The sequence below is a fragment of the Manihot esculenta genome, chromosome 3 (genome assembly GCF_001659605.2).
Source record: "Manihot esculenta cultivar AM560-2 chromosome 3, M.esculenta_v8, whole genome shotgun sequence".
Taxonomy (NCBI): Eukaryota; Viridiplantae; Streptophyta; class Magnoliopsida; order Malpighiales; family Euphorbiaceae; genus Manihot; species Manihot esculenta.
In genome coordinates, this window is record NC_035163.2 from 5922190 (window position 1) to 5948330 (window position 26141).

Below are 26141 nucleotides of genomic sequence, written 5' to 3' on the forward strand. Positions count from 1 at the left end.
ATTTAATTTGATCAATTGAAATTTTTAATAAATTTTTTATTTTTTACATTTTACTTTTAATTTTTTAAAATTTAATTAAAATATTTTAATTTTAATTATAATTTAATATCTTTATATTATTAAAAATAATATATTATTATTATTAATTGATATAATTTTTTATTTTTTTATAAAAATTAAATTTAATTAAAATAATTAAAATTTTTTAAATTAAAAATTAAATTAAAATTTTAAATTAATTTAATTCAATATTTTTATTTAACCGAATACAGCTATTTTTAGTTACAATAAAAAAAAAACTAAAAAAGAAAAAAGTTATGATGGTGAATGTTGAGACCCACACCCATATGAGACACCAAAATCTCCATGGATCCTCCCCCACTTCTCTATTCTACACATTTCTTTCTCACCAACTCTTTCTTCCTATTTCTCCTTTTCCCAACTCCACTTCTCTTTTGTTTTCTACTCACTTCTATTTCCTTTCTTTTTCAGACACAGTATGCAAAGTGCGATTCTCCTTTTTTTATTTTTTTACTTTTTAAAATAATTATTTATTTAAGCATATTACATAAATTGAATAGTCAATAAACCAATGAAATTGAATTTCATTCAATTTATTCTTTATAAGTTGAAAGAAGGAAAAAATCTTCATTATTTTATTTATTTAATTGAAGCAAAAAAGAGAGAGCAGCCAGTAATTTATGAGAGGCATGAGGCGATGTGATGTGACATTCAAGAATCAAGGATTTCCACCATTCACAAACCAACACGCACCCTACCAGATTTTATTATATCTTTTGTTTTTTTCACTAGACCTATGTGTCCCTTGTATTAATTTTATTATTTTTTGTTTTTATATAAAAATAAAATTTTATATAAGACAGACAACAGGGTTCATGAGGTGGAAATTGTGAAAGAATCATGGTGACATAAAATTATTAAGTGTTACCTAATAACGTAATACGTAGAAATATGGTGTAATCTAGAAAGTTAATGAAGATGTAATTGTCATTACTTTTTTATTATAATGTCAAATCAAACACCTAATTAATCATTCTCTCCCACATTTGTTTTTTTTTTCCTCTATTAGGATTGAAAAAGTATAGACAACACTTGTTGAAATATATGTATTATATTAATTATTATTTATATTTTATAAATCTTAAAAAAAATAATTTTTCAATATTAAATTTTAATAAATAATAAGAAATATAAAAAAATATTTTGAATGACTTCTTAAAAATAAAATAAAATAAAATAAAATAATAATTATTAATTTATATATTATTATAATATTAAAAAAATAAATAATAATTTTACCCATGATTTTAACGCGTCACAAAATAGAGTATAATAGGTAGTTTTTAATTTATAATAAAATTATTATTTAATTTTTATATTATGAAAAAAAATTTTAATTTTAAGAAATATATTAAAATATATTTAAAATTTGAAAATTTAATTAATTAATCTATTCATTAATTTTAGCTTTATATATTTTATTATTTAATTTTTTTAATTTAAAAAACTTATTAATTAATTTTTAATTTTATAAAAGGTCTGTCAATTAATTTTTATATCGAGTATTTTTAATTTTTTATAAAAGATCTATTAATTAATTTTTTATCGAGTATTAGATATATTTAAAATTTGAAAATTTAATTAATTAATCTATTCATTAATTTTAGCTTTATATATTTTATTATTTAATTTTTTTAATTTAAAAAACTTATTAATTAATTTTTAATTTTATAAAAGGTCTATCAATTAATTTTTATATCGAGTATTTTTAATTTTTTTATAAAAGGTCTATTAATTAATTTTTTATCGAGTATTAGATTTTTTTTTTATAATATTTAATTAGCAAATGAACTAATTAATAATTTTTTTAAAATATTAATTTATTTTTAAAAATCAAATGGTTATCTAGTAAATTTCTTATAATATAAAAATTAAATAATAAATTTTTTTAATTTATTGTTATTAAATTAAAATACCCTAAAATTTTAAAAATAGAGTCGAAATAAAAAAAGGTAAAAATTATTTTGAACTAAATTAGAATGTTGCTAAATAGAGTGCACGATAGAAAAGAAGAAAATTTGAGAAAAAAAAGAAAAAAAATTATAAAAAATGAGATAAAAGAAAATAAATTAAAAGAAAAAAAGAAAAAAATAGGAGACAGAAAAGAAAAAAAATAATTTTATGTCTAATAACTCAGTAACCGTATATGAATTCATAGCTATATTTAACATCGGGCTACATTATAAATATAGTAATAAATTGTAAAATACTACTAATGTATTTAAATTTATTATTAAAATCTACTAATATTTTTACTATATCAATAGAAAAATATAGGTATAATTTTTCATTAACAAGTAACCGATAATTTTATGTCGATATTTTAAATGGTTAATAAATAATTAAAAATTTATTTTAACGATGATATTTTCAATAATTTGATTGTAAATTTTTTTTATATTGTTTATATTTTTAATGTTTAGGATATTTGAAAAATTAATTCATAAAAATTTTTAATTAAAAAAGTCATTTTAAGATTACATTTTCAGAATTTAGAAATCTATATAAAAATTTATTAATGTATTTATTTTTAAATTAAAATTAAATAAAAAATAAATTATTTAATTAAAAAATATTTTTCAAACATAGATTTCTTAAAAATGAATAAATAAACTCTTTTCTATGACAAGAAGTTAACACAATGATGAAGAAAGATGCAAAATACTCCAAAATAATAATAATTTTAAGTTGGACTAATACATAACTAACAATAATATATACCTACAATGCCACTCTATTTCGAAGAGTTTTTTTGTTTTGGTATTTGTTCAATTTTCATAATTTTTTTATTTATAATAAAATTATATTATATGACTGTTATTAATAGCAAAACAGAATTACAATAAAATTTATTAAATTCTCGTACTTACAGATTTAATATGATGTTAAATACATCTAAATAAATTTCATAGATTTCAGTTCTACTTCTCTAATTCTCAATTTTCAGTTTTAAAAAAATTTAAAATAAAATAAAATAAAATTAAATAATTATATCTGTAAAAATATTAAATTCACATAAAATATTTAAAAAGAGAATTATGAAAACGTGAGAGTATTTCTAAAATTGATGGTATCAATCAATTAATTTCTTTTTTTTTTCTTTTAAAAGAAATTAAAAATTTTAAAAGATAGAAAAAAAATTCCTTAGATAATCTTTTTCAATTTGAAAACTTTTCTACCTTTTCCTATTGTGTAGCTCCTATATCTTAATTGCCCCACCACATCTTGAAAACCATACAACGGATAAAAAGATCAATTAAAAAGTCAACAACTCTCTTCCTCTTTTCTTTATTCCTCTCTTCTTTGTTCTTGCTCATTACATGGCCATCATCCCTTTTTTTTTTCCAATTATTATTTTAATTCAATTTCAATTTCTTTTTAGATTATTTAGCTACCTTTTTATTTATATATTAGTCATTATTTGATATGCAAACTAGCGTTAGACTACTTTATTTAAAATAAATTATTGTAATAAAATCATTTTTATCAATTCTTAGACAATCATACACAAATTTTATTTTTAAAATGAATTTTTAATTAAAGTTTATATTTTTTATTTTAAACATGAAAATGGATAAAAAGAAGAATTAAATTAAATTCTTTTAAATTTTTTAGTTTTAAATATAGGGTAAATGTTTTGTATTTTTTTATTAATTTATTTATTTTTTATTAAAATAATTAAAATTATTATATAAAGGAGTACTTTACTTAACTTTTTACTATAAATAAAAATTGCTATTAAAATTATAACAATATTGAATATAAAACAAGTTATTTATTAAAATCTATTATTATAAACTAAAAAAAATTAAAATTTTTTCTCAATAATTTTAAATTACTGCTAAACTATTAGTTTAATTGTATTACATCAATAATTTTATATATTGATATGACTGGAAATAGAGCTGAATTGCGATTGTTCAATATACAAAAGAGAAGATATGAGGAAGTTAGTGTCTATAGGCTTAAGTCAGTAAGCTAATAGAGTGGCCAAATGTAGTAGTTTGCTTTTAGCAAGAATAATCTCTATGCACATTTGTCTTTATACTGCAAGAAAATGGAGTTGGTTATCAAATCTCTTAAAAATTCGACTAGTATAGGCTAGTGGATAGGAGATTCTGTATTTATAGGTATAACGAAAATCTACTAGATTATATCCACTAACGGTAAATTTTCATGAATACTCGACTTGTTCAGGAGAGGTCGAGTTTTGTTGAAACACCAAATATTACGGTGCCCTAATCTTTCTTTCTATAGGTAAAACCTCCACGACCACGTGTCAGCTTGTTAGATCCTTACTATGCGGTTTTGTCTTATGGTGACAACTCATGACTTATTTTGAACGATTATTATGTCGTATCAGAGGTCTCTTCACTAGTCTTTAATTCTTCAAATTCAAATGTTACAATTATTTTCAGGATCTTAGGCACGTGGCATGTCTAAATTAGCTCTTCATGCTCACGTCACTTCGCCTATTCCTAGACATAAATGATGATTGTCTTGTTTCTCGAACCGCATTTAAAATATGCCGTCGAAATCGTAATGTAAAAACCTTTTTTCTCCTCTGATTTTTATTTTTCTCTCAACTGCTCTCTGTTCTTCAAAAAAGACTCAACCACCTAGTTTCTCACTCTTACATTTTCTCAAGGTAATTCTTATTTCTGCTCTTTTCCAAAAAAAAAAAAAAAAAATGAATAAGAGCTTGTTTCTTCTTCCTGACCGTCTTCCTTTGGTGGAGGTGCCCCTTAGAATTCTTCCTCTAGCAGCCCCATCCAAGCTCCTGCTTCTATAGTTTCACTGTCGGCGGTTCACGATAACGAAGCATTCTGTTGAATGATACCGACTGCATGATAACTACCAGATCTTTTGGGAGAATTTTTGGGTTTATGCTCCATACTCGAGCGTATGTGTGGATGATCAAATCCCAGCAGAGGATACAATCACGGTTTACAAAGAGTAACTGAAGGCGGATCTTTGATTTCCTATGGATCCGTTCTTTGTTGAAGTCCTTCGTTTCCACAAGCTTTCAGTCGTCTAGCTTCACCCGAACAGTTGAAGGATTTTGATTGCTTTTCACTTTGTCTATTTCAATAACATTAAGCCAAGTATAGCCCTCTTCTCACAGCTGTACTAGCTGGGTACTAAAACAAATAAAGAATTCTGATTTTTCAATGGAAAAAAATGTCAAACCCTCTTCGACCGGATACCCTCCTCCTTGAAGCGCTGGCAGAACAAGTTTTCATCCTCTGCCATCGGGTGTCCAGAGGTTTTAATCATCTCCGCACAAGCTGGAACGTCAATGTGGAGCTGAGAAAGGTTGGAGTTCAATCGCGAAAGGATGAGGAAGAGACTTTGGATTTCCTCCAAAAGATAGCTTCAACTGATAGAGTGAACATTAACGTGGTGGTGAGGAATGTTACGTTGTCTTGGAAAAGCCACCTTTGGGCAAAGCATGCTCAATTGTCTCGACCGTGGTGGTGAGGAATGTTACGTTGTCTTGGAAAAGCCACCTTTGGGCAAAACAAGCTCAATTGTCTCGGCCATCCGTTCAGCGGATGCCTCTAATGACCTTGCTTTCACCTATTGATCAGGGTATTTTTACTTCTAACTATTTTTACTTTTGACATGATTTAACTTACTCACTCTTTATTTTGTGTAGACATGGTCGGATAATTGAGTTTGGCGGATAATAATTTTAACAATTGGGACTAACACCCAGTCATAAGCCTGACAGATACCCACTTTATAGCTTTGACATAAAAATACCTTAAATACAATCTTAATAATTGGGACTAACACGCGATCATGAGTCTGGTGGATATCCGTCTTGTGACCTTGACATAAAATGCCTTAAAAATAATTTTAATAATTAAGAACAACATCTGGTCATGATTCTGGAGGATATTCGACTTATGGTCTTAGCATAAAATGCCTTAAAAATTCTAATAATCGGGACAAACATCCGGTCATGAGCCTGGCAAATACACGCATTGTGGCTTTTTTTGTATTGAAAAAAATGCTTTGATAAATGATCTTTAATTTCGGCAAACTACCGTTTCTCATAACTGAATAACACAAAACATGAAAAAATAACTCGTTAAATGTTATTGATAGAATTTTTGTAAATTACAAATATTCTGAGACTGGAGAATGACCTGGCGTCTAACTTGTCCAATTTATAAGACCAGAGCAAATAACCTTCGAGACCTTAAACAGTCCTTTTTAATTTTCACTCAATTTACCAGATTCGACACTACCACCTGTTTCATCAGTTCTTTTAAGAACTCCTACATTAAAAACTCGTGGTTTGACTCTATTATTAAACATCTGAGATATCTTATTCTTATAAATGCCATTCTAATTGCATATTGTTTTCCAAGAAACTCATCTTGGTCTAGATTGAACTGCATCTCATCAGGGTCCCCTCAATCCCCTCAATACTAATAAAATGGCACGTGACGCTAGGATTATGGAATTCTCCAAGATTTATCAAATTTGGAAGGATAATTTACAGGATTTCATAGAGGTTTGACATAAATTAATTTTTTATTAAATTGTTAATAATAAATTAATCTATAATTTTAATTCTTACTTAATAAAATATTTCTTTATTAATAAAAGTATAAATTACGATTAATTAATTATTAACTAAAAATTTTATATTTTAATAATTGAAATATCCCTTTAAGTGATAATATTTTTTAATAATTTTTTTTGTCTATTGTGTTAATAATAAAAAATTGAAAAATTATTATTTAAATTTTTAAAAAGTGAATTTATAGATTTTATTCATTATTATTTATTTTTTATTATTATAAATAATTTTAATTTTTAAAATATAAAATTAATATCCTATATATCAAAATTTTTATACTTATAAAAATTAATTTATACATAAATTTAACTGTAATATATAAGTATAAAAATTAATATTTAATTTTAATTAAATATAAAAACTTACAAAAATCAATTTAGGAGGACTTTTAAGTATAAAAAATAATTTTTTATTTTTTATTTAATAAAAATGAAAAATTGATTTTACAGAATATAAAAATTAATTTTTAAGAAAACCTAAAATTGTTAATTATTATTTTTTATACTACAAATATTAATTTTCTATTTTCAAATTAAAATTATTTATTATAATAAAAAATAAATAAATAAATAAATCTACAAATTCACCAATTTTCAAAAATTAAAATAATAATCTCTTAATATTTTTATTTTTAAAATAATAGATAAAATAATATTTTTACTATTAAAAATATTGACCACTTAAAGAAATATTTTAATCATTCAAAAATATAAAATTTATAATTTATGGTCAACTTACAATAATTTATATATTTTACTAATGAAATAAAAATTAAATTTAAATATTAATTTATTATTAAAGATTTAATATAAGATTGCCACGTGAATTTTATTAAACGTGCCTATAAATCACCTATTGTTCAATCAACTATTGTGCAATTCAATTTTGGGCGTACGTGTTGGGATACGGCAGCGGTATGATCAAATAGAGACGGCTAATGGCGGTTTTGTTCGAACTCAAGTGATAGTGTCGCGGGATTAAATCATACAATCCTTGCTAGCTTAAAATGTAATCTTGTGTTAAGGGTTCATATCTACTTTGACCAAGTAAAATTGAGCATCAGTCCATTTTATAATTTTATATAGAGCGTGGATTCCCTTAAAATTAAACCAGAAGAAATCCATCTCAACAAAAAATAATATAAGAAGAATGTATTATAAAAATAAAAAATAAATAATAATAATAATAATAATAATAATAATAATAAAACAGTAGATGAAACTCTCTCCCATATCTATTCTATTGGATTAACTACAGAAGCAAAAGGTCGTCAGAGTTGAACCCATGCAAACTCTTGTTTGTATGCTATACTAGCCTCACAAGAGGCTCTGCACGTATACACAGCGATAGTTGCCCAATCAAGGGAATCTACATCGTCATTCTTCACGCCGAAGTAGTAAAGCAACTGGGGCAAGATCTAGCACCATCCGGACAAAAGAAAGGTCATTTGACGTTACATAAGCAAGCATGATTTGGCCCCGCAATTATCATTTTACAGCTTGAAATGAGAGTTGAGATTCAAGATTCCCTAAAGAACAATGCAACTTTGAAGAAAGAAATGCCAAAGACACAAGGGTTTTAAAGGTCTACCTGAAATTCAAAGTCTGAAGGACTGCCACAATAACTGCAGTTGGGAATATCATCCTTGGATGGTCGGCCACTAGACATGGGCCAAAGGGGTCTTGCATTGGCATTCCTGCAATACCTGTTATAGTAAACAATTATACCAACATTAATTAAGATTGAATATAAAAAAAGAAAACAAAGAAAAGAAAAGAAAAGAAAGGCAAGGAAGAAAGATATAACTGTGAAATGCAAATAGAATATTGTAGGATAAAAGGACAACAAAATCTTTGTCAGAAATCGAACCAATTTTTTAGATTGCAACTTATGGCTGCTGTCCAGCATAGAATGTTGTAGGATAAACACTATTCACTAAATATTCGTTTGAAATCTTGGATGAAATAATAATTGTGTATAAATTTGCATGCGGCAGAAAATTTGTGATTTTTATGGAATTAAGAACCATCGGGCCTCTAAAGTCATCGACCAAATGGAACCTCCTTCGCATTTCTATCTTCCATATGGCAGCCAATTATTATGCACTAATTGCAGAGCTTGATGAGTGTACAAACAGTGAATCCATTCACACTGAGGGTCATAAATGCATACAAACAGTGACTTTGATGTATTACCTCAACACTTGTTCTGGGGCTTTGGCTATACGCTCTTGGAAAGAAGCCCAACATTTTCTGTCGCTATTCCCCTGTTATCAGCAGTAAATAAGCACGTAGGGAATTTGAAAAGTAACTAAAAATTTTTCCATAACAGGAGAAAACAATGGACACCTTGAAACAGTCTACTAATGACATCATCGAGTCATCAGTTCTCTTCCGTGATATCAACAACTTATCATATGCATTATCATCAGACATTTCAGCATCCAATTCACTTTCATCCTCATTTAGTATCTCGTACTCTGGCCAAAGAGCATTGCTAGTAGCTGTTTGAAATCACCATATCTCATCAGAAGTAAAATTTTGTAAAAAAAAAAAAAAAATATGATGTATAAACTTCATTAAGAAAAACAAACACAAGGCCATTGTTGATTCTACACGGATGTGCATATAATCACGTCAACATAATCAGTTACTTGTGATTCTCAATTTTATTATATAAAAAGTATCCATTCCTTACACACCCAAGTTTCATGTATTACTGTATGCCAGATATTACACACACGCACACAATAACAATGACAATGACAACAACAACAAAGTATGATAGCATATAGCATACGCTATTTAAAGAATAAAATAAAATGGTAATTTAGTATAATTCCATAATAAATATACAAACCTTTAATTATCTCCATTGAAGTGGTTTCTCCACCACTGGAGCTAGAGTTATGTAATTGAGAAGAAAGACTCAGTTGCTGACAATTAATTTTACGGTGCATAGCCTGAAAAGTATGAAAAGAAATATGAAGGCAAATGCATACAAATTAGTCATGGATGTCATAAATATTAAACTAATTTGAAATTATGACAATATGTTACCTGATGTTGTTGCAAGCAGTAACACGCTTTCTTGCAACTACTACAAAATTGATCTCCTTTCCAGGTACCACACCAATTACAAAGTGCAACTAAAAAGAAGCAAACAAGAATGAAGGCTATCAAGAGTGGTTATGAGATGAAATGACATAGAAACAATTCCACACATATTCTGCTTTATAATTAATCAACCAGTTGCAAGACACTAAGATCCTCGCCACTATCTTATCACACAAACTAGTAATGTCATAAATTGTTAAGCAAATATTAACACCATTAGAAGAAAATCATTTTGTTGTGAGTGTGATCTATGATTTGGTCAAGTTGTTAACTGTAAGAATTCATCTTAAACATAGAAAAATGTACAATTGCTTTGGTGATAAACTTAAACATATCACCACCCTTAATACCATTTTAAGTCACAGATGATATGATAAAGTGAATAAAAATAACACTAATCCGTATTCAAGAATAAGGCTTAGAATGCCAGTACACAATAGTACATAAAATTGAGAAGGCATCTCATGTTACAAGGCAGTCAAGGCTGATATTAGAAACATCTCCAACCAGTCATTTTTGGGATTTAACCACACATTCCAAATCTAATTTATCATAAACAAAATTTCCATCACTGCAAGTCCTCAAACAAGAAGACAAGCTTTCAGGCATTGGCTCTGGATCTAATAACGTTAAAATAAATAAATTCCATTGCAGCTTTAATATACTGCAACTTTATTTATTTTAACATTATTGGATCCAGAGCCTCTCTCTCTCTCTCTCTCTCTATATATATATATATATAAGACAATCCTGGCATTAAATTTGAGACAGCAAGTTACCTCCAGATCCAGAAGGTATGTCAGTTCCATCGAGTTTTGGGGCCTCACTTGAGTAAAAAGGATTAAGGTGAGGCAATTGACAACGAAAGACCTTCACACTTCAAAAGAAATTACATAATTAATCAAGCATGCAGAATACAAAATTGGCAATATTCAGTTAATCCCTGTGATCATACAGGAAACAAGATAAGAATAATTACAGAAAAATATTAGTACTTATGCATGTTATACCTTCGAGATGAGTTCTTTGACCTACACTTCCATTGTTCATGTTGATCACGACGAAGACATGACATTTTGGGGCACATAAATACAAATAATGTTCGATGAAATGTTGATTCCTTCTCTGATATTGGTGCATATACCTAAGGAATCAATCAACAAGGTCAGTTCTAATAAAATATATCAGTCTCCTCACATCCATGGTAGAGAGGTTGGAAAAGAAAAGAAGAGATAAAGAGAGAGAGAACTAACTGGAACATAAAAGTGAATGGTACCTTACAAATAAGATTTTTAAGATATCTTTCTAAGCCAGATCTTTAACTGATAATAATCAGAATTTGATCCAGATTATACTGTAGCTTTGAAAATTGAGTACAATACCTGAAGCAAAAATTGCAGAGGATTTCCACATGTGTCACAAGCACAGGATCTTCCAGATGGTAAATTAACTGGATCCAGCCATGCCTACAGGATTAACAGCTTCAAATTCTCAGCAAAGTTAAACAACAACTGCTTTTCCTTTTAAGGAAAAAGTTGCTTCCAACTAAAATCTTGTACCAATAATATGTATCTCAAGCTCAAAAAGGTCATTTCGTTTAATAAATCTATAGAATAGTTAATGAAGAATTGAAGTAGAATTTTGCCAGAGGGAAAAAAGAAGCCTTTTAAGAGTCAAAAGACATATACCGGTACACCACCAGCTTTGCTAGGAAATAATTGGCGGAGAAGAGACCAGAAGTGCTTAGGCTTCTCAACAAAACCAAGGGTTACTGGTTCTTCTTCTTCGTCATAGTCATCATCATCTTCTTCTTCTTCAAAAGTTGGTTCTTGTACTTCTTCATTTTCTTGTCCTTCAAAATCGTCATCGTCATCATCAAGAGGAGCAATTCTTACCCCCTTAAGCTTTTCCATAGAATCTCCACTCAGGCCAGTATCCATTTTACTTGGTGTTTTGGTCTACTTGTTCCTGTTAGGAACAGGTAAGGATGTAATTCTAGAATATAGTTTCAAGCTCCTACTTAGGGATGTAAACGGGTAGGGCACCCGCAAAATTGAGAGTATCCAAACCCGAACCCGATTATATGTAAAATTTCCGAACCCATCCCAAACTCTTTTAGTATTTTAATTTTATTATCTATACCCATTTCAAATCCATGTAACAATACCCGCGCAATACCCAAACACGACCGAACCCGAATTTTTTACTTCAATGACAAAAAATTTAAAGATTTGGATATTATAACCCAAATAACAAACCTGAATTAGAAATTTTAAATATACTAAAACAAAATAAATATATTACAAGTTCATCATAACACAACCATTAATCAATTATCTATCCAACATAAATTTTTGAACAAATGAAATGTTCCAAAAGTTCATTAAACTACATTGATTGAACATAAAATATATTCAATTGACCATTTCAATCTCCAATATCAAATTGTGCTTGAAAACCTTCAAAAAAACAAGTAAAGAAAACATAGATTGTAAATCAAGTATGAGAACTTGCAATAATTTTTACAAAATCTATCTGCAGGATATGCACAATCCAACAGTAGAAACATCGGAGAAATGCTCAATGACACGAACCAAACCCAACAGTAGAAACATTGGAGAAATGCTCAATGACACGAACCAGGTAAATTACATAGAGGGCACTTAGGATTTATAATCTCTTCACTACATCAAATATCATTACGGTAAAATAACACATATTTTTTCTTAAACCTAGCATATTTTAACGGCAACTAAAAAAATCTTGATTATCATATTAAGGGTAACCAAATAGCATATAATCAGATTAATAGTACATAAATTCTAAAAATCTTTAATAGCAACTTTTAGTCCATAAATCAGATTAATAGTCTATAAATCAGTAACCAAATACCAAATAGCAAATAATCAGATTTCTTTAACAGTATCCAAATAATCATATTAATAGTCCATAAATTCTAAAATATTTAATTGCAACTAAAAATTCTTTAACAACATGCACATAAATAAAAAAAGATCTTGATTATCAAAAAATTTGATTGCAAACCTGAAGAGAGTTCAAGTTAAAGGAGTTGTCGCCGGCAGTCGTCAGTGAAGTGGGGGAGAGAAGCGTCAATTGGAAAGAGTAGATGTCACCGACTGGGGAGAGAGAAGGAGATGTCGCCGATGCCGACGGGGAGAGGGAAGAGTTGTCTCCAGACTGGAAAGTGGGAGATGTCGCCACACTAGAGAGAGAAGGAGATATCGCTGACTGGGAAGAGAGAAGATTTAGAGTCGACTGAAGAGAGAAAGGAGAAGTCGCCGGTGCCGGCTTCGTCAGTGAAATGGGGGGAGAGAGGCGTTGACTGGGAAGTGGGAAATGTCGCCGACTGGAGAGAGAGAGAAGGAAATTAACAGACAGCTTGTGGAAGATTTCTAGCGCCAGCAAATGGTAAAGGACATGAAGCTTACCAAGAGCTCACTAAGCTCTTTATCCAACAAAATCATCAATCAGAAAGGGCACCAAACGACAGACACTAATAACACAAATACAGACACTTTGTAAAAGAACGACATCGATAGGTATCCTATAAGAAAGAAGAACATACTCCACTTCAGAACCAGAAAAATTTATACTAATGCATATGAACTCCAAACAGATCAATATGAATCTCATCATTGATAAAAATGATACGGACACGGGAGAGAGAGAGAGAGAGAGAGAGAGAGGAACTTACGGGAGTTAGCCATGGAAATTTCATTGACTTCGTTGGGATCGAGCCACACCTTCCCCTTCTGATGTAAGCATATTCCGCATCACTTTCCCGCACTTAAGCACGCTTGCGGCTAGCCGCTTTTGGAGCTTCTGCGAAACCATGGCTCTGTTTATCCTTCCCTCTCCGTGTACCACTGCTGTCGCAGAGAGACGAGAGATTTTAAAGTTAAGTGGATATATATAGCACTGTTTCTTCTCGTTATCCCTAGGGTTCGCACATTTTATTTGAAATTCTTTAAAATATTCAAGAATAATAAAAAAAAGACATTTTATTAAAGAGAAAAATTATTAAAATTTTTAAAATCTTTAAATATATTACTGTACTATATCTTATATAATATCACTCTAAATTATTTAAATATATATATAAAAATCGATTTTTTAGTATGATTTTAGTTGAATATAATTTCAATACGGTTTATTTAATTTTGATATAATTTTTAATAAAAAAACTAAAATTCAAATTAAAATTAAATAGTTAAATAATTAATTAATTAAATAAGTCCTTCCATCCAATTTAATCTTAGTTTAATCCATAAACACCATTATTTTTTTATTTTCTCTTATATTCGTATATTCATCCCATCTCATATCCCTCTAATCTCCTCCGTCCTCCCTCATCCCTTTCTCCTTCGTTATAATAGAGCAGAGTTTATGCTCTCATCCTTCATAAATCTCATTTTCTTTAAAGATTGAAAGTGTCATATTCTTTTAATAGCACACAATTTTAATATTAATAGAATATAAATTATTAAAATAATTATATATAAATTAATATGTGTATATATATATATTTATAATTACTATTAATAACTTCATATATAATTATTATATATTTTAGTCACTTGTCAATTATTAAAAATTTATAGGGATATAATTCAACTAATTTAATTTATTAATTATATTTCATTTTATTTAAATAAATTATATTATATACTATTTCTATATTAATAGAATATAAATTATTAAAATCAATTACATATATATGTATATTATTTGTAATTGTTATTATTATCTGTATATAATTATTAATTACATTATATAATAATAAAATATGATTTGATAAAATTAAAAATTAAAATAATTACAACTATTTAAACATCTACTATTAAACTAAACTATATAATTTTAAATACTGAATAATTCTATAAAAGCCATCCCAAAATCGAAACCGCATACTCTTATATATAATATAAAATATATTAAATTTTACATAAAATATAGTTGACTGCATATATAAATATAGTATTTTAAATTTAGTTGAATGCATTTATTTTGATGAGCTGGACTACACTCAAACCTATATGTGGGAGGCCTGACTCGATTACCTTGCTGGATCCATGAAGCAACAAATCTTGTAACGCTCGGAATCATGTCCATATGATGTCAGATAGAATTAAATAGCTGCTTGACAATGAGAAATGACGTAATACATTCGTACGTATGGCCAAACATAACTATGAAAGGAGGTATGAGTATAGAACGATTGGTACACGCCATTAAAGGACAAAAGAGAAAAGAAATAAAAGAAAGTAGAGGGGAGGAATGAACCAAGTTTACTAAAATACACTTTGACCCTATGCTTTACCGGATGTCAGACATTAATTGGCACCGGGAACGAAGAAGATCTATTCATCACTGGAATTCTCATTCTCATTTCACCCACTAAGATCCACATGGTTAACCACAGCAAAAATCATACTGAAAACACCCCAAATGACCTGAGCTCAACTCAGAAAGGATCACAGGTTTTATTCTCTAGCCTGAATGCCCTGATAAACCAGCCGCCCATATTGTTTAACCCCTTACCAAACTCAATAGGGAGCATGTTTCGAACTACATTATCTGACTAAGAACTGCAAAGCATGACTCTCCAGTTACAAAACATAGTCTACTGGCTAGGTCAGATGTTGCAATAGAAATGGCTCAATACCCGATTGAACATATCGCCGGTAGTCGAAGGGCTCAACGCCAATGAGCCCTAACCCACATTAAACTATCAAGCCCCTCAACAGAATGGTAGGAGGACGGACAATGGGGACGGAGAAGCCAGTCAGAGAAATGAGCCCATAGCCAGAGGTAGAGGCAGGATAGTGAGGGAGCTTATCGAAAATGATGGGGTTGAGAGTTATTTTTCTGAGCCAACAGAAAGGTCGAAGAGTGAAGAGCTAGAAATACACTACCGCCCAAAGAAAATGCCCGTAAAGGAGAATGTAGATGTAGATCAAAAGTTAGAGAGATTGAAGGAGCAATTAATGATAGAGTTGGGAGCACGAGACAACAACGACCCCTTATTGCTAACCTCATCGCTGTTTGTAAGACGGGTTCAACAAGAAACCATTCCAAAGAAATTCATAATTATTTTAATTCTTCAGGAATTAATTTATTACATGTATAATACTATACGAACTAAATTATTAAAATATATGAAATCATAGGATTAAATTGTGAATGAAATAAAGAAATCATACAGCATAACTAATTTGTTAATATTTTAAAATTATAAATACCAAATAGTTGAATTTTAAAAAGGCATTAGTCTACTACAGGGACTAAAATTATGGTTATTATGGAGGGTGATTTGGACTACAAGCGTCAAAATACAATTATAATTGATAAGGGTTTTGAGATTTTGACGCTGCTGAAAGATTCCACTGATCTGTCATTGAGATGAGCTGATTTTTATGTTTGAAATTTTGCTGGCTGGGATTATAAGTATGACATCCATCACTAAAATGGCTCATTTATCCATACATGACCATGGGGAGAATAAGCTGACAACACATAGACTTGAATATAACATTAGCAAAGTGTTACTAGACAATTCACATCTTTAAAAATGCTACTGATGAAAGAATAACGTTTTTCATTGCCGCATGTAATTTTCTCGAGTATGGTGAACCTACCTTACAAAATGAGGGAGGCATTTCATTATTAAACCCATAAATAGCTGATGTTCCTAATCCGACAAATAAGAGAAACTTGGCCAGCTAGCTAGCTCGCGGGAAAACCTCCAAGAATATGTTTAGTTGGATCGAAGTAAACTCACCACTCACCATTATTCCCTATCTAGTTATTTAACATGTTGCAAGAACCACAATGAATACCCTGGACAGGTGAAGCTGGGGTCTCAGGAAACCGTCATCCGTTGGATGGGCCAATCATTTTTTCAGGCACCACAAGGCTATCAAATTCTTCACTGGTAAGCACTTGAAGTTTCAATGCAGCTTCCTGCAAAACTACATCTTGTAAGATATGGTATTTTACGTCACAAAAACAATTCCCTCCACAAGAATACTGATACGAATATGAGATAGAAGAAATTAGCACACAAACATACAGATATGGTATTTACATCACGAAGCACACAAACAAGTCAGAGAATCACAAGGATAGAATAAATTATCACCTTTAGGGTACTTCCTTCTTTATGAGCTAGCTTGGCAACTGCTGCTGCATTATCATAACCAATTTTCTGGAATTGAAGTAGCGATGTAAGTACTCTAAGCAAAGAGCATGGAAAATGTAAAAAAGATGGACATTCAATGAAAACTCACAGGATTCAACGATGTGACAAGCATTAGCGACTGCAAGATAAAGCAAATGGTCACATAACACACACATTATCAAATTAGGTTTTGATCAATCAAATGCATAACTATCTCTTTATTTACAAAGAACTGACCTCATGAAGTAATTTTGAAATTCTTTCCCTATTAGCTTGAATTCCCCTCACACAGTTCTTCTCAAAGGAAGCAGATGCATCGCCGAGCAATCTCACAGACTGCCAACAAAGAGTCAAAATATTCACAACGGTTTAGAACAACGAATATACCACAATGCACTTAACGATTTGATATTTGCAACTTCTCAACTTGAGAATAGCAAGAATAGCACAGCAAACAACTGGTTTTTAACCATTTGATCTTTGGGAAATGTAACATACATGCAAGAGATTACTAGCAATCATAGGCTTGAAAACATTTAACTCAAAATGGCCGTTTGATCCACCCACTGTAATGGCCACATGATTTCCCATAACCTGCAAAATTAAGAAGCATAAAAAATTCAGAGGTCAACATGCAAATTAAAAGCAGAACTCAAGACATCAGAATCTCATAATGAATTCCCCAGTTGACCAAATGAGTTTAAAGAAACAGAAGAAATAGAATCAAAATTTACCTGAGCACAGACCATAGTAAGCGCCTCACACTGGGTAGGATTAACCTTTCCCTGAAACAGAAAAATATTTGTCACAAAGATTTTATAGGATAAAATCTCAACATTACAACTGAATGAGTAAATGAAGATTTACTGGCATAATACTGCTGCCTGGTTCATTTTCTGGAAGTACGAGTTCACCAAGGCCGCATCGAGGACCACTGGTCAAGAAAAGGAGTGTCAACCACAAAAGTAAACCAGATGATGACAGGTTGGGATACAGAAAGGATTATCCAACTATTTCACAGACCTTCCTAATAAACGTATGTCATTTGCAATCTTCATTAGAGAGGTAGCTATTGTGTTAAGGGCTCCACTACTTTCAACAAAAGCATCATGGGCAGCCTGTCAGAATTCCGCAATACAATGGAATCAAAACAGGGAAATGTCTGGAAGAAAGAATGAAAAAACAATCATGAAGAAGTAAGAAACTAACCAAAGCTTCAAACTTGTTTTCTGCTGTCACAAATGGCAGTCTTGTTTCCTCAGCCACTGCCGCAGCTATTTTGACATCAAATCTGGATGGATGTAAAACACAACAAAAAAAAAAACTTGTCAGCAATACATCTGTTTTTTCATGCAATTATGAATTTTCACGTCAGATCCCAAGAGCAGATATGAACTAAATAATGTTTCCTCTCAAACCAGTGTGCCACAAGGACAATCTAAACCCCAAATATCTATCCATGGAAATTTCACCATTATTTCAAAATTAATATTGGTCCCCTCGGCCCCCCAACCACCAAAACTCCAAGTCAGGTTCCATCACTAAGGAGTGCGACACTGTGAAACTTTAATTCAATGGAGAAAAAAGTAGGGCTCAAAGTATGCAATAATCCAAACATTCAGAATGATAAAATACAGTCACCTGGAGAGCAAAAGTAACAAACAAATGCATCTAAAAAAAGAGTTCACCATCAAGGCATTACACACATACATACCCCTTCTTTGTGTTCAAACCAGTTCCAACAGCAGTTCCACCTTGTGCAAGCTGCTCAAATTGTATTTGGTCTGTCAAACTCTAGAGGAGAAGAGAAAAGGACAAGGGAGGATGGAAATATAAAACTTTATCTACTATCTGTTCACAAACCTGATACATGCGGGGTAGAGTACACAATATCCGATCAATTCCATATTTTACCTGCAAATAGGGCAGAAAACAACTGAATGTAAGCACAAACAATCAAAGAATAAGGACCAAAAAGGGAATCGCAGATGCTATGGTGAAGACATCTAACTTGTGTGGTATAGCCACTAAACTCTTGCCCGAGAGTTAAAGGTGTTGCATCTTGAGTGTGTGTACGCCCAATTTTGACGATATCTTTGAATTCAGTAGACTGGTTAGAACAGAAGCAGCAATATTAGCCTTGATGTAATAGTTCTAATTATCCTCCATGCCAAAGACAGACTAGAATATTAATTGTTACCAATATGAATAAATTAATGAATCATTCATCATAATTGTTAAAGTGTGAACATAATCTGTACATAATTAAAGGAGATTACATAATCATAAGCTAATTGATACTAATTAATTGATACATGATTTTTAGGAGTTGTCTTAACGAGGTCTTATAATCTGTATATAAATACACTTACTTCAATAGAGAATACACACAATATTGCCCAATTGTTCCTTGTCTTGTTATATGGTATTAGAGCTTTTAGGGTTCATTTGTTATTTCTTTTGGGTTTGGAATACTATTCTCCTTTGAATCACCGGTCTAGGTGATTATTTGACCTCATCACCGTCCAGAGAAGCGGCGCAATAGAGTTTCCGGCCTCTATGCAAAGACCGGTGGTCATATTGCCAACGAGTGGTCTCCACATGCCATTTTTCTTTTTGGCCTGTTCTTGACGCGCATCGCACCTCCGACGAGTCTTCGATTCCACTCCCGAGATTGCCTCGTTTGTCATCAGACTGTCGTCAGATTTCTCTTCTGTTGGAGCTGTCCAAATTCCATTTTTTTTCCTTCAAGGCCGTGTGAGGGCTATTTTGATGCTTTTATTATTGGGTGAAGTGTTTTTAAGCTCTAATGTTGCTTGAAATTGCTTCCGATAGCAAGACCCATGTCGCTAAAATTATTCCCACACCCACTAAAATTACAAAATATAGATTGAAAGGGTACACTCCTGTAGCTACTATTGCTGAGATAGGTAAAACTTGCCTTATCTCCTCTTCACATAAATGGATCATTGATTCTAGTGCCACATATCACATGACATGTAATCCTCATATTTTCACCGGTTTTCAATCTTATAGAACACCATTTCCTATTACTGTAACTGTAGCTGATAGGTCAATCTATAATGTTGAGAGGCCCGGAACCATTAAACCTACTTCTATTACCCTATTACTTGTACTAAATTTCCCTAATCTTATTTTTAATTAAATCTCTATAGTAAACTTACCAAAGACCTAAATTGTTCTCTTTTTTTTTTCTAATCATTGTCTCATTCAAAATTTTGTGACAAAGCAGATTATTGGTAAAGGATACGCATCTGGGAGTCTTTATATTTTGGATGCATGGGTGCCTCGGTCTGTCTCTGTTCGAAGCACATTGTCGATTGGGACATCCTTCTTTCAATTTCATGAAGTATCTTAACTGGAGTGAGTCGTGTCATTTTACCAAACATCATCAAAGCTTTTCAAGTCTTAGATTCAATAAACGAGCCGAGTCTCCTTTTGAATTAGTTCATTCGGATGTTTGAAGACCATGTCCGACTGGGTTTAAGACTGCATTCAGATATTTTGTCACTTTTATGGATGATTTCTCTATAATGACTTAAAATTTATTGTATGAAGCATCGTACGGAGGTTCTCTCATTTCTTTACCTTTTATGCTGAAATCAAGACTCAAATTAAGGTTTCTGTGCAAAATTTGAGAAGCAACAATGCTAAAAAATATATGTTAGAATCATTTCAGACTTATATGACTCAACATGGTATTATTCACCAATCATCATGTGTTGATATCCCTAGTCAAAATGGGATAGCTGAAAGGAAGAATAGACAACTCCTTCAGATTACTCGAGCTCTACTATTTCAAATGCAAGTTCCTAAACAATTATGGACCGATGATGTCTCTATTGCATGCTTCCTCATTAACTGTGTGCTCTCCGCAGTACTAAACGGCAATACTTCCTATAATGTCCTCTTTCCTAAGAAGTCATTATTTCCTCTACAACCACGACTTTTTGGCAGCATTTGCTATGTTTAGAACGTTAAACCTCATTTGACTAAACTTGATCCTAAAACTTTAAAGTGTCTTTTTGGGATATTCTCGTCTTCAGAAGGGTATCAGTGTTACTCTGCAAAGCTCAACAAATATCTGGTCTCAACAGATGTAACCTTTTCCAAGCAAATTCCTTTTTATCCTGTTGCACCAGAAGGAGAACGATGAGTAGCTCAACTATAGAATCACATCTTACTGTGGCAATTCCTCAAATGTGCCTTCTGTTGCACCATCTGATGGTGGCATTCCTCCCAGTTAAACCGTTAGTTATTCAAGTTTACTCTTGGAGACCAATACTTGCTAATACATATCCTGCACCAGTATCTTCTTCGCCATCGAATCCATCACCAAGTGACCTTGACCTCCCCATTAATCTTCGTAAAGGCAAATGACAATGTAAATCTACCTATTATGTTGCTAACTTTCTTTCTTATGATCATCGGTCTCTTTCTTCTACATCCTTAATTGTCTCTCTAAATTCCATTTCTTTATCTAAGACAGTTAAAGTGGCTCTGACCCATTCTGGATGGCATGACGTAATACTTGAGGATATCAAGACCTTAGATAAAAATCATACTTGGAACTAGTTGATTAACCCTCTGGCAAAAAAATCGTGGGACTCAAATTCTTTAAACTCAAATTCTTGAACAACTTCGCTGAACTTACCAAACCATGCATACAAATCTGTACATAATCTGTATATATTCAAATCTATACTCCAACTTGATGAGAGTGTTAAAGTGTGAACATAATCTGTACATAATTAAAGAAGATTACATAATTAAAAAAGATTACATAATTATACGCTAATTGATATTAATTGATTGACAGAGGATTCTTAGGAGTTGCCTTAACGAGACCTTATAATTTGTATATAAAAACACTTACTTCAATAGAGAATACACAAAGTATTGCCCAATTGTTCATTGTCTTGTTACAATAACCAAGCCAGTATAACACTAAACATCAGTATCGCGAAAATGGAGTAAAAGAAAAAAACTCTTGGAATAAAATGAGAAAGAAAAAGGCCTAATAAAGCTCAAGCATGCACCCCCATGTCATGACTTGTATGTTGACTTGCCAATGGACAGAAACCTCGTTGGAAAGAAAGGAAGGAAGGAAATACAGTAACTTAAAAGTGCAAACTTCATAAGATAATGCTTAGGATACACATAAATGAAGCCATGCCTTTGCCATTAAGTGATACACTTGACAAAATGGAAATGAATGTCCTCTTATCATTCAATGACCTCCTATTCCAGCCGACAAGTTTGTTATAGATATAGTAGCAATGCAAAAGTAATGTCTAAAAATGCAAGTAAAAGGCTTATGTAGGTGCAGGTAATTATTAAGGAAAAAGACAACGGAACAGCCTTTATAATGTGCAGGACCCATAGCAGCAGTTCAACTGAGTTACCTTTGTTGTCTCTTAAGTATTTTTTTAGATTAGTAATAAAATATCAAACCTTTGAATGTAGTGCAGTGTGCAAATTTCTCAAATTTGGTATTAGTCTTGAATTTATTTCCGTTGCAGCTGCAATGTGCATTACCTGAAAAGGCACAAGACAACTGATTAAAAGAACTACAACGAATAAGTAATTTAACAAGGAAAATACACACAACATTTCGCATAAAAAGCTTGCAACTGAATCATAGTAAGCTCTATATTCCAATTGAAACCATCAACAAACAAGATTTATGAATACACTGCCAGTTATAGAGTAAATCACACTTACAGTTGGGAAGGTATCATTAGAAGACTGTGATCTGTTCACATGGTCATTTGGATGTACAAACTTTTCACCACGCTTATGTCCAAGAATCTCAGCTGCTCTATTGGCAATAACCTGCAAGTACATGATACATAGCAAACCAATATAAAATATCATTGCGGCAAAAACAAGATCTTTAATATGCGATAATCAGAGGAAGTCTAACTCCATGCAAAATGCAAAAGTTTTATACATACAGTTTTGGGGTGAGTTGTTCAAACTGAATGTTATATTTCACAGTATGAATTCATAGAGAAGCACCGTTAGTTAGTATTAGACCATCAAAGACAGAAACACTTAAATCAGTTCAAACACGTTCAGTGGCCCAAGCAGATCAACAGGTAGTTTGCATATTTCATGTATTGAAGCGTGACAGGACTAAGAAAATAAGTTCCATGTTCTTGCTTCGATGAGTATAGTTTGACAGAAAACTAACTGACCTCATTGGCATTCATGTTACTCTGAGTGCCACTGCCGGTCTGCCATACAACAAGTGGGAAATGATCATTTAGCTTCCCTTCAGCCACCTCTTGAGCAGCTTGCATTATAGCCTTCCCTATGGATGGATCAAGTCCGTAGTCCATGTTCACCTGCAATAGTATAAAAGCGACATCTTAAACACTCAAGTATATATGCATTACTAATCCAAGGCCAGCTATAACAGCAAAAAGTAAATGAAATAAGCAGGTATCGAAGCGACCAAACATTAATAAATAAATAAACCTTGGCAGCACACTTCTTAAGAATTCCGAAGGCACGAATGATTGGTTCCGGCATCTGCTCACGGTCGCCGCCAATTTCAAAATTTTGTAATGATCTTTGAGTTTGTGCACCCCACAACCTAGAGTATACAAGAAGCAAGCAATCAGCCAGAGGAATTTAAATCATTTTTTTTAAAAAAGGGGCATCTTCTTTTTATAGTGTACTCCATGAAACGAGTAGACAGCGAGAAATCTGAAAACATAAAAAGGAAAGAGGCGAACTTATCAGCGGGAACTTGAATGGGTCCAAAAGTGTCTCGCTCTTCCCTGAAGGCCGTAGAATACAACCTCCAGCTCGCATGACTCAATGAAACCACCGTCTGCGAAGTCGTCGATCCCCGAGAGAGGCGACGAACCACAACCCCCATCGCCATTTTCTTCAACTAAATCCTATACCAATCAAAACGCCACCATAAAAAATGGGATTAATAGTCCATAAATTCTAAAAATCTTTAATAGCAACTAAAAATTCTTTAACAACATGCATATAAAAAATTTGATTGCAAACCTGAAGAGAGTTCCAGTCAAAGGAGATGTCGCCGACACCTATTGGGGAGAGGCAAGGGTTGTCTCCGGCAGTCGTCAGTGAAGTGGGGGAGAGAAGCGTCAATTGGAAAGAGTAGATGTCACCGACTGGGGAGAGAGAAGGAGATGTCCCGATGCCGACGGGGAGAGGGAAGAGTTGTCTCCGACTGGGAAGTGGGAGATGTCGCCACACTGGAGAGAGAGAGAAGGAGATATGGCTGACTGGGGAGAGAGAAGATTTATAGTCGACTGGAGAGAGAAAGGAGCCGACTGGGCTGCCGGCACTCGTCAGTGAAATGGGGGAGAGAGGCGTTGTCTGGGAGAAATGTCGCCGACAGGAGAGAGAGAAGGAAATTAACAGACAGCTTGTGGAAGATTTCTAGCGCCAGCAAATGGTAAAGGACATGAAGCTTACCAAGAGCTCACTAAGCTCTTTATCCAACAAAATCATCAATCAGAAAGGGCACCAAACGACAGACACTAATAACACAAATACAGACACTTTGTATAAGAACCAGAAAAATTTATACTAATGCATATGAACTCCAAACAGATCAATATGAATCTCATCATCGATAAAAATGATACGGACACGGGAGAGAGAGAGAGAAAGAGGAACTTACGGGAGTTCGCCATGGAAATTTCATTGACATCGTTGGGATCGAGCCACACCTTCCCCTTCTGATGTAAGCACATTCCGCTTCACTTTCCCGCACTTAAGCACGCTTGCGGCTAGCCGCTTTTGGAGCTTCAGGAAACCATGGCTCTGTTTATCCTTCCCTCTCCGTGTACCACTGCTGTCGCAGGGAGATGAGAGAAGGCAATTTTAAAGTTAAGTGGATATATATACCACAGTTTCTTCACGTTATCCCTAGGGTTCGCACACAGGGACTAGGTTGTTATTGTCTGGGTTTACGGTTGGGGCTAATGGAATATAAACTGGATCAACTGTAGGATGCTTAGCCGCATAGTTTCTCAAATCCTACTACCACCTCTTTACCTTTGTTTGGGACAGGTTTTAAGGTGATGGAAAGTTTTTGATCATTTAAAATTTTTTGAAATTACATTAAAAAAATTACTATTTAGTGTTTACAGTAAAATAAAATATATTAGTTAATTTTTTAATTTGATAAAATATATTAAAAAATTTTATTAATTAATTATTTTATTAATTTTATTATTAAATATTTAATTATTTAATCTATATAATTTTTAAAAATTTTATTAATTAATTTTTTATATTTTTTAAAAAATTACTAATTAATTTTAATTGAGTTTATCTGTAATAGTAAATCGAAATTTTTCTAATTATATTTATAAGAGTGAGTAGATTTTTAAAGTAAAATTTTATTTAAAATTCTTTAAAATATTCAAGAATAATAAAAAAAGACATTTTATTAAAGAGGAAAATTTTTAAAATTTTTAAAATCTTTAAATATATTACTGTACTATATCTTATATAATATTACTATATATATATATATATATATATACATATATATATCAGTTTTTAAGTATAGTTTTAGTTAAATACAATTTCAATTCGGTTTTGGTTTAATTTGGTTACAATTTTTGATTAAAAAAAAATTAGAATTAAAATCAGAATTAAATAGTTAATCCCATCTCATATCCCTCTAATCTCCTCCCTCCTACCTCATCCCTTTCTTCTTCATTATAAAAGAGCAGAGTTTATGCTCTCATCCTTCATAAATCTCCGTTTTCTTTAAAGATTGAAAGTGTTATATTCTTTTGATAGTAAACAACTTTAATATTAATAAATTATATTAATAGAATATAAATTATTAAAATAATTATATATAAATTGATATGTGTATGTATATATATTTATAATTATTATTAGTAACTATATATATATATATAATTACTATATATTTTAGTCACTAGTCAATTATTAGAAATTTATAGGATATAATTCAACTAATTTAATTTATTAATTATATTTTATTTTATTTAAATAAATTATATTATACACTATTTCTATATTAATAGAATTTATATTAATAGAATATAAATTATTAAAATCAATTATATATATATATATTATTTGTAATTGTTATTAT

General features: G+C 31.3%; 2 protein-coding genes across 14 annotated transcripts; both read right to left on the reverse strand.

The window, feature by feature from the left end:
* Nucleotides 1-7875: 7875 nt before the first annotated feature.
* Nucleotides 7876-13712, reverse strand: LOC110611435 (programmed cell death protein 2). 7 transcript variants are annotated; one of them, XM_043955472.1, is made up of 13 exons: nt 13508-13712; nt 13242-13258; nt 12838-13159; nt 11481-11760; nt 11175-11258; nt 10803-10936; nt 10572-10672; nt 9736-9824; nt 9536-9638; nt 9025-9179; nt 8872-8942; nt 8267-8381; nt 7876-8093 (listed from the first exon to the last, which is right to left on the reverse strand). In XM_043955472.1, the coding sequence occupies exons 4-13, from the start codon at nt 11730-11732 to the stop codon at nt 7947-7949; spliced, it is 1251 nt and encodes a 416-aa protein (XP_043811407.1). In that variant the 5' UTR covers nt 11733-11760; nt 12838-13159; nt 13242-13258; nt 13508-13712; the 3' UTR covers nt 7876-7946. The 7 variants fall into 7 exon arrangements, with proteins under 7 accessions (XP_043811407.1, XP_043811406.1, XP_043811404.1 ...); XM_043955471.1 differs by having other exon boundaries at nt 13242-13306; XM_043955469.1 differs by having other exon boundaries at nt 13242-13357.
* Nucleotides 13713-16391: 2679 nt separating this feature from the next.
* Nucleotides 16392-24889, reverse strand: LOC110611434 (fumarate hydratase 1, mitochondrial). 7 transcript variants are annotated; one of them, XM_043955467.1, is made up of 20 exons: nt 24684-24886; nt 24476-24540; nt 24044-24376; nt 23758-23925; nt 23498-23615; nt 23215-23364; nt 22739-22849; nt 22469-22552; nt 19005-19103; nt 18857-18907; nt 18708-18757; nt 18203-18284; nt 18017-18111; nt 17861-17927; nt 17728-17778; nt 17492-17587; nt 17231-17329; nt 17103-17132; nt 16955-17020; nt 16392-16776 (listed from the first exon to the last, which is right to left on the reverse strand). In XM_043955467.1, the coding sequence occupies exons 4-20, from the start codon at nt 23907-23909 to the stop codon at nt 16687-16689; spliced, it is 1491 nt and encodes a 496-aa protein (XP_043811402.1). In that variant the 5' UTR covers nt 23910-23925; nt 24044-24376; nt 24476-24540; nt 24684-24886; the 3' UTR covers nt 16392-16686. The 7 variants fall into 7 exon arrangements, 6 of the variants coding, with proteins under 6 accessions (XP_043811402.1, XP_043811399.1, XP_043811401.1 ...); XM_043955464.1 differs by having other exon boundaries at nt 24044-24492; XM_043955466.1 differs by having other exon boundaries at nt 24044-24540.
* Between the last annotated feature and the right edge of the window lie 1252 nt (nt 24890-26141).

Bases quoted from the DNA above. Each gene is read 5' to 3' on its own strand.
- LOC110611434 (XM_021751770.2), bottom strand. From the start codon at position 23,909: ATGGCGATGGGGGTTGTGGTTCGTCGCCTCTCTCGGGGATCGACGACT. The intron at 23,616-23,757 runs GTTCGCCTCTTT...TGTATACTCTAG, and splicing joins ATTCAAGTTCCCGCTGATAA to GTTGTGGGGTGCACAAACTC. The intron at 18,908-19,004 runs GTTAGATGTCTT...CCCTATTTGCAG, and splicing joins TTAGTGGCTATACCACACAA to GTAAAATATGGAATTGATCG.
- LOC110611435 (XM_043955472.1), bottom strand. From the start codon at position 11,732: ATGGATACTGGCCTGAGTGGAGATTCTATGGAAAAGCTTAAGGGGGTA. The intron at 9,825-10,571 runs GTAACTTGCTGT...GCTTCTTTTTAG, and splicing joins CATACCTTCTGGATCTGGAG to TTGCACTTTGTAATTGGTGT. The intron at 8,382-8,871 runs GTAATACATCAA...TTACTATAACAG, and splicing joins GCCCCAGAACAAGTGTTGAG to GTATTGCAGGAATGCCAATG.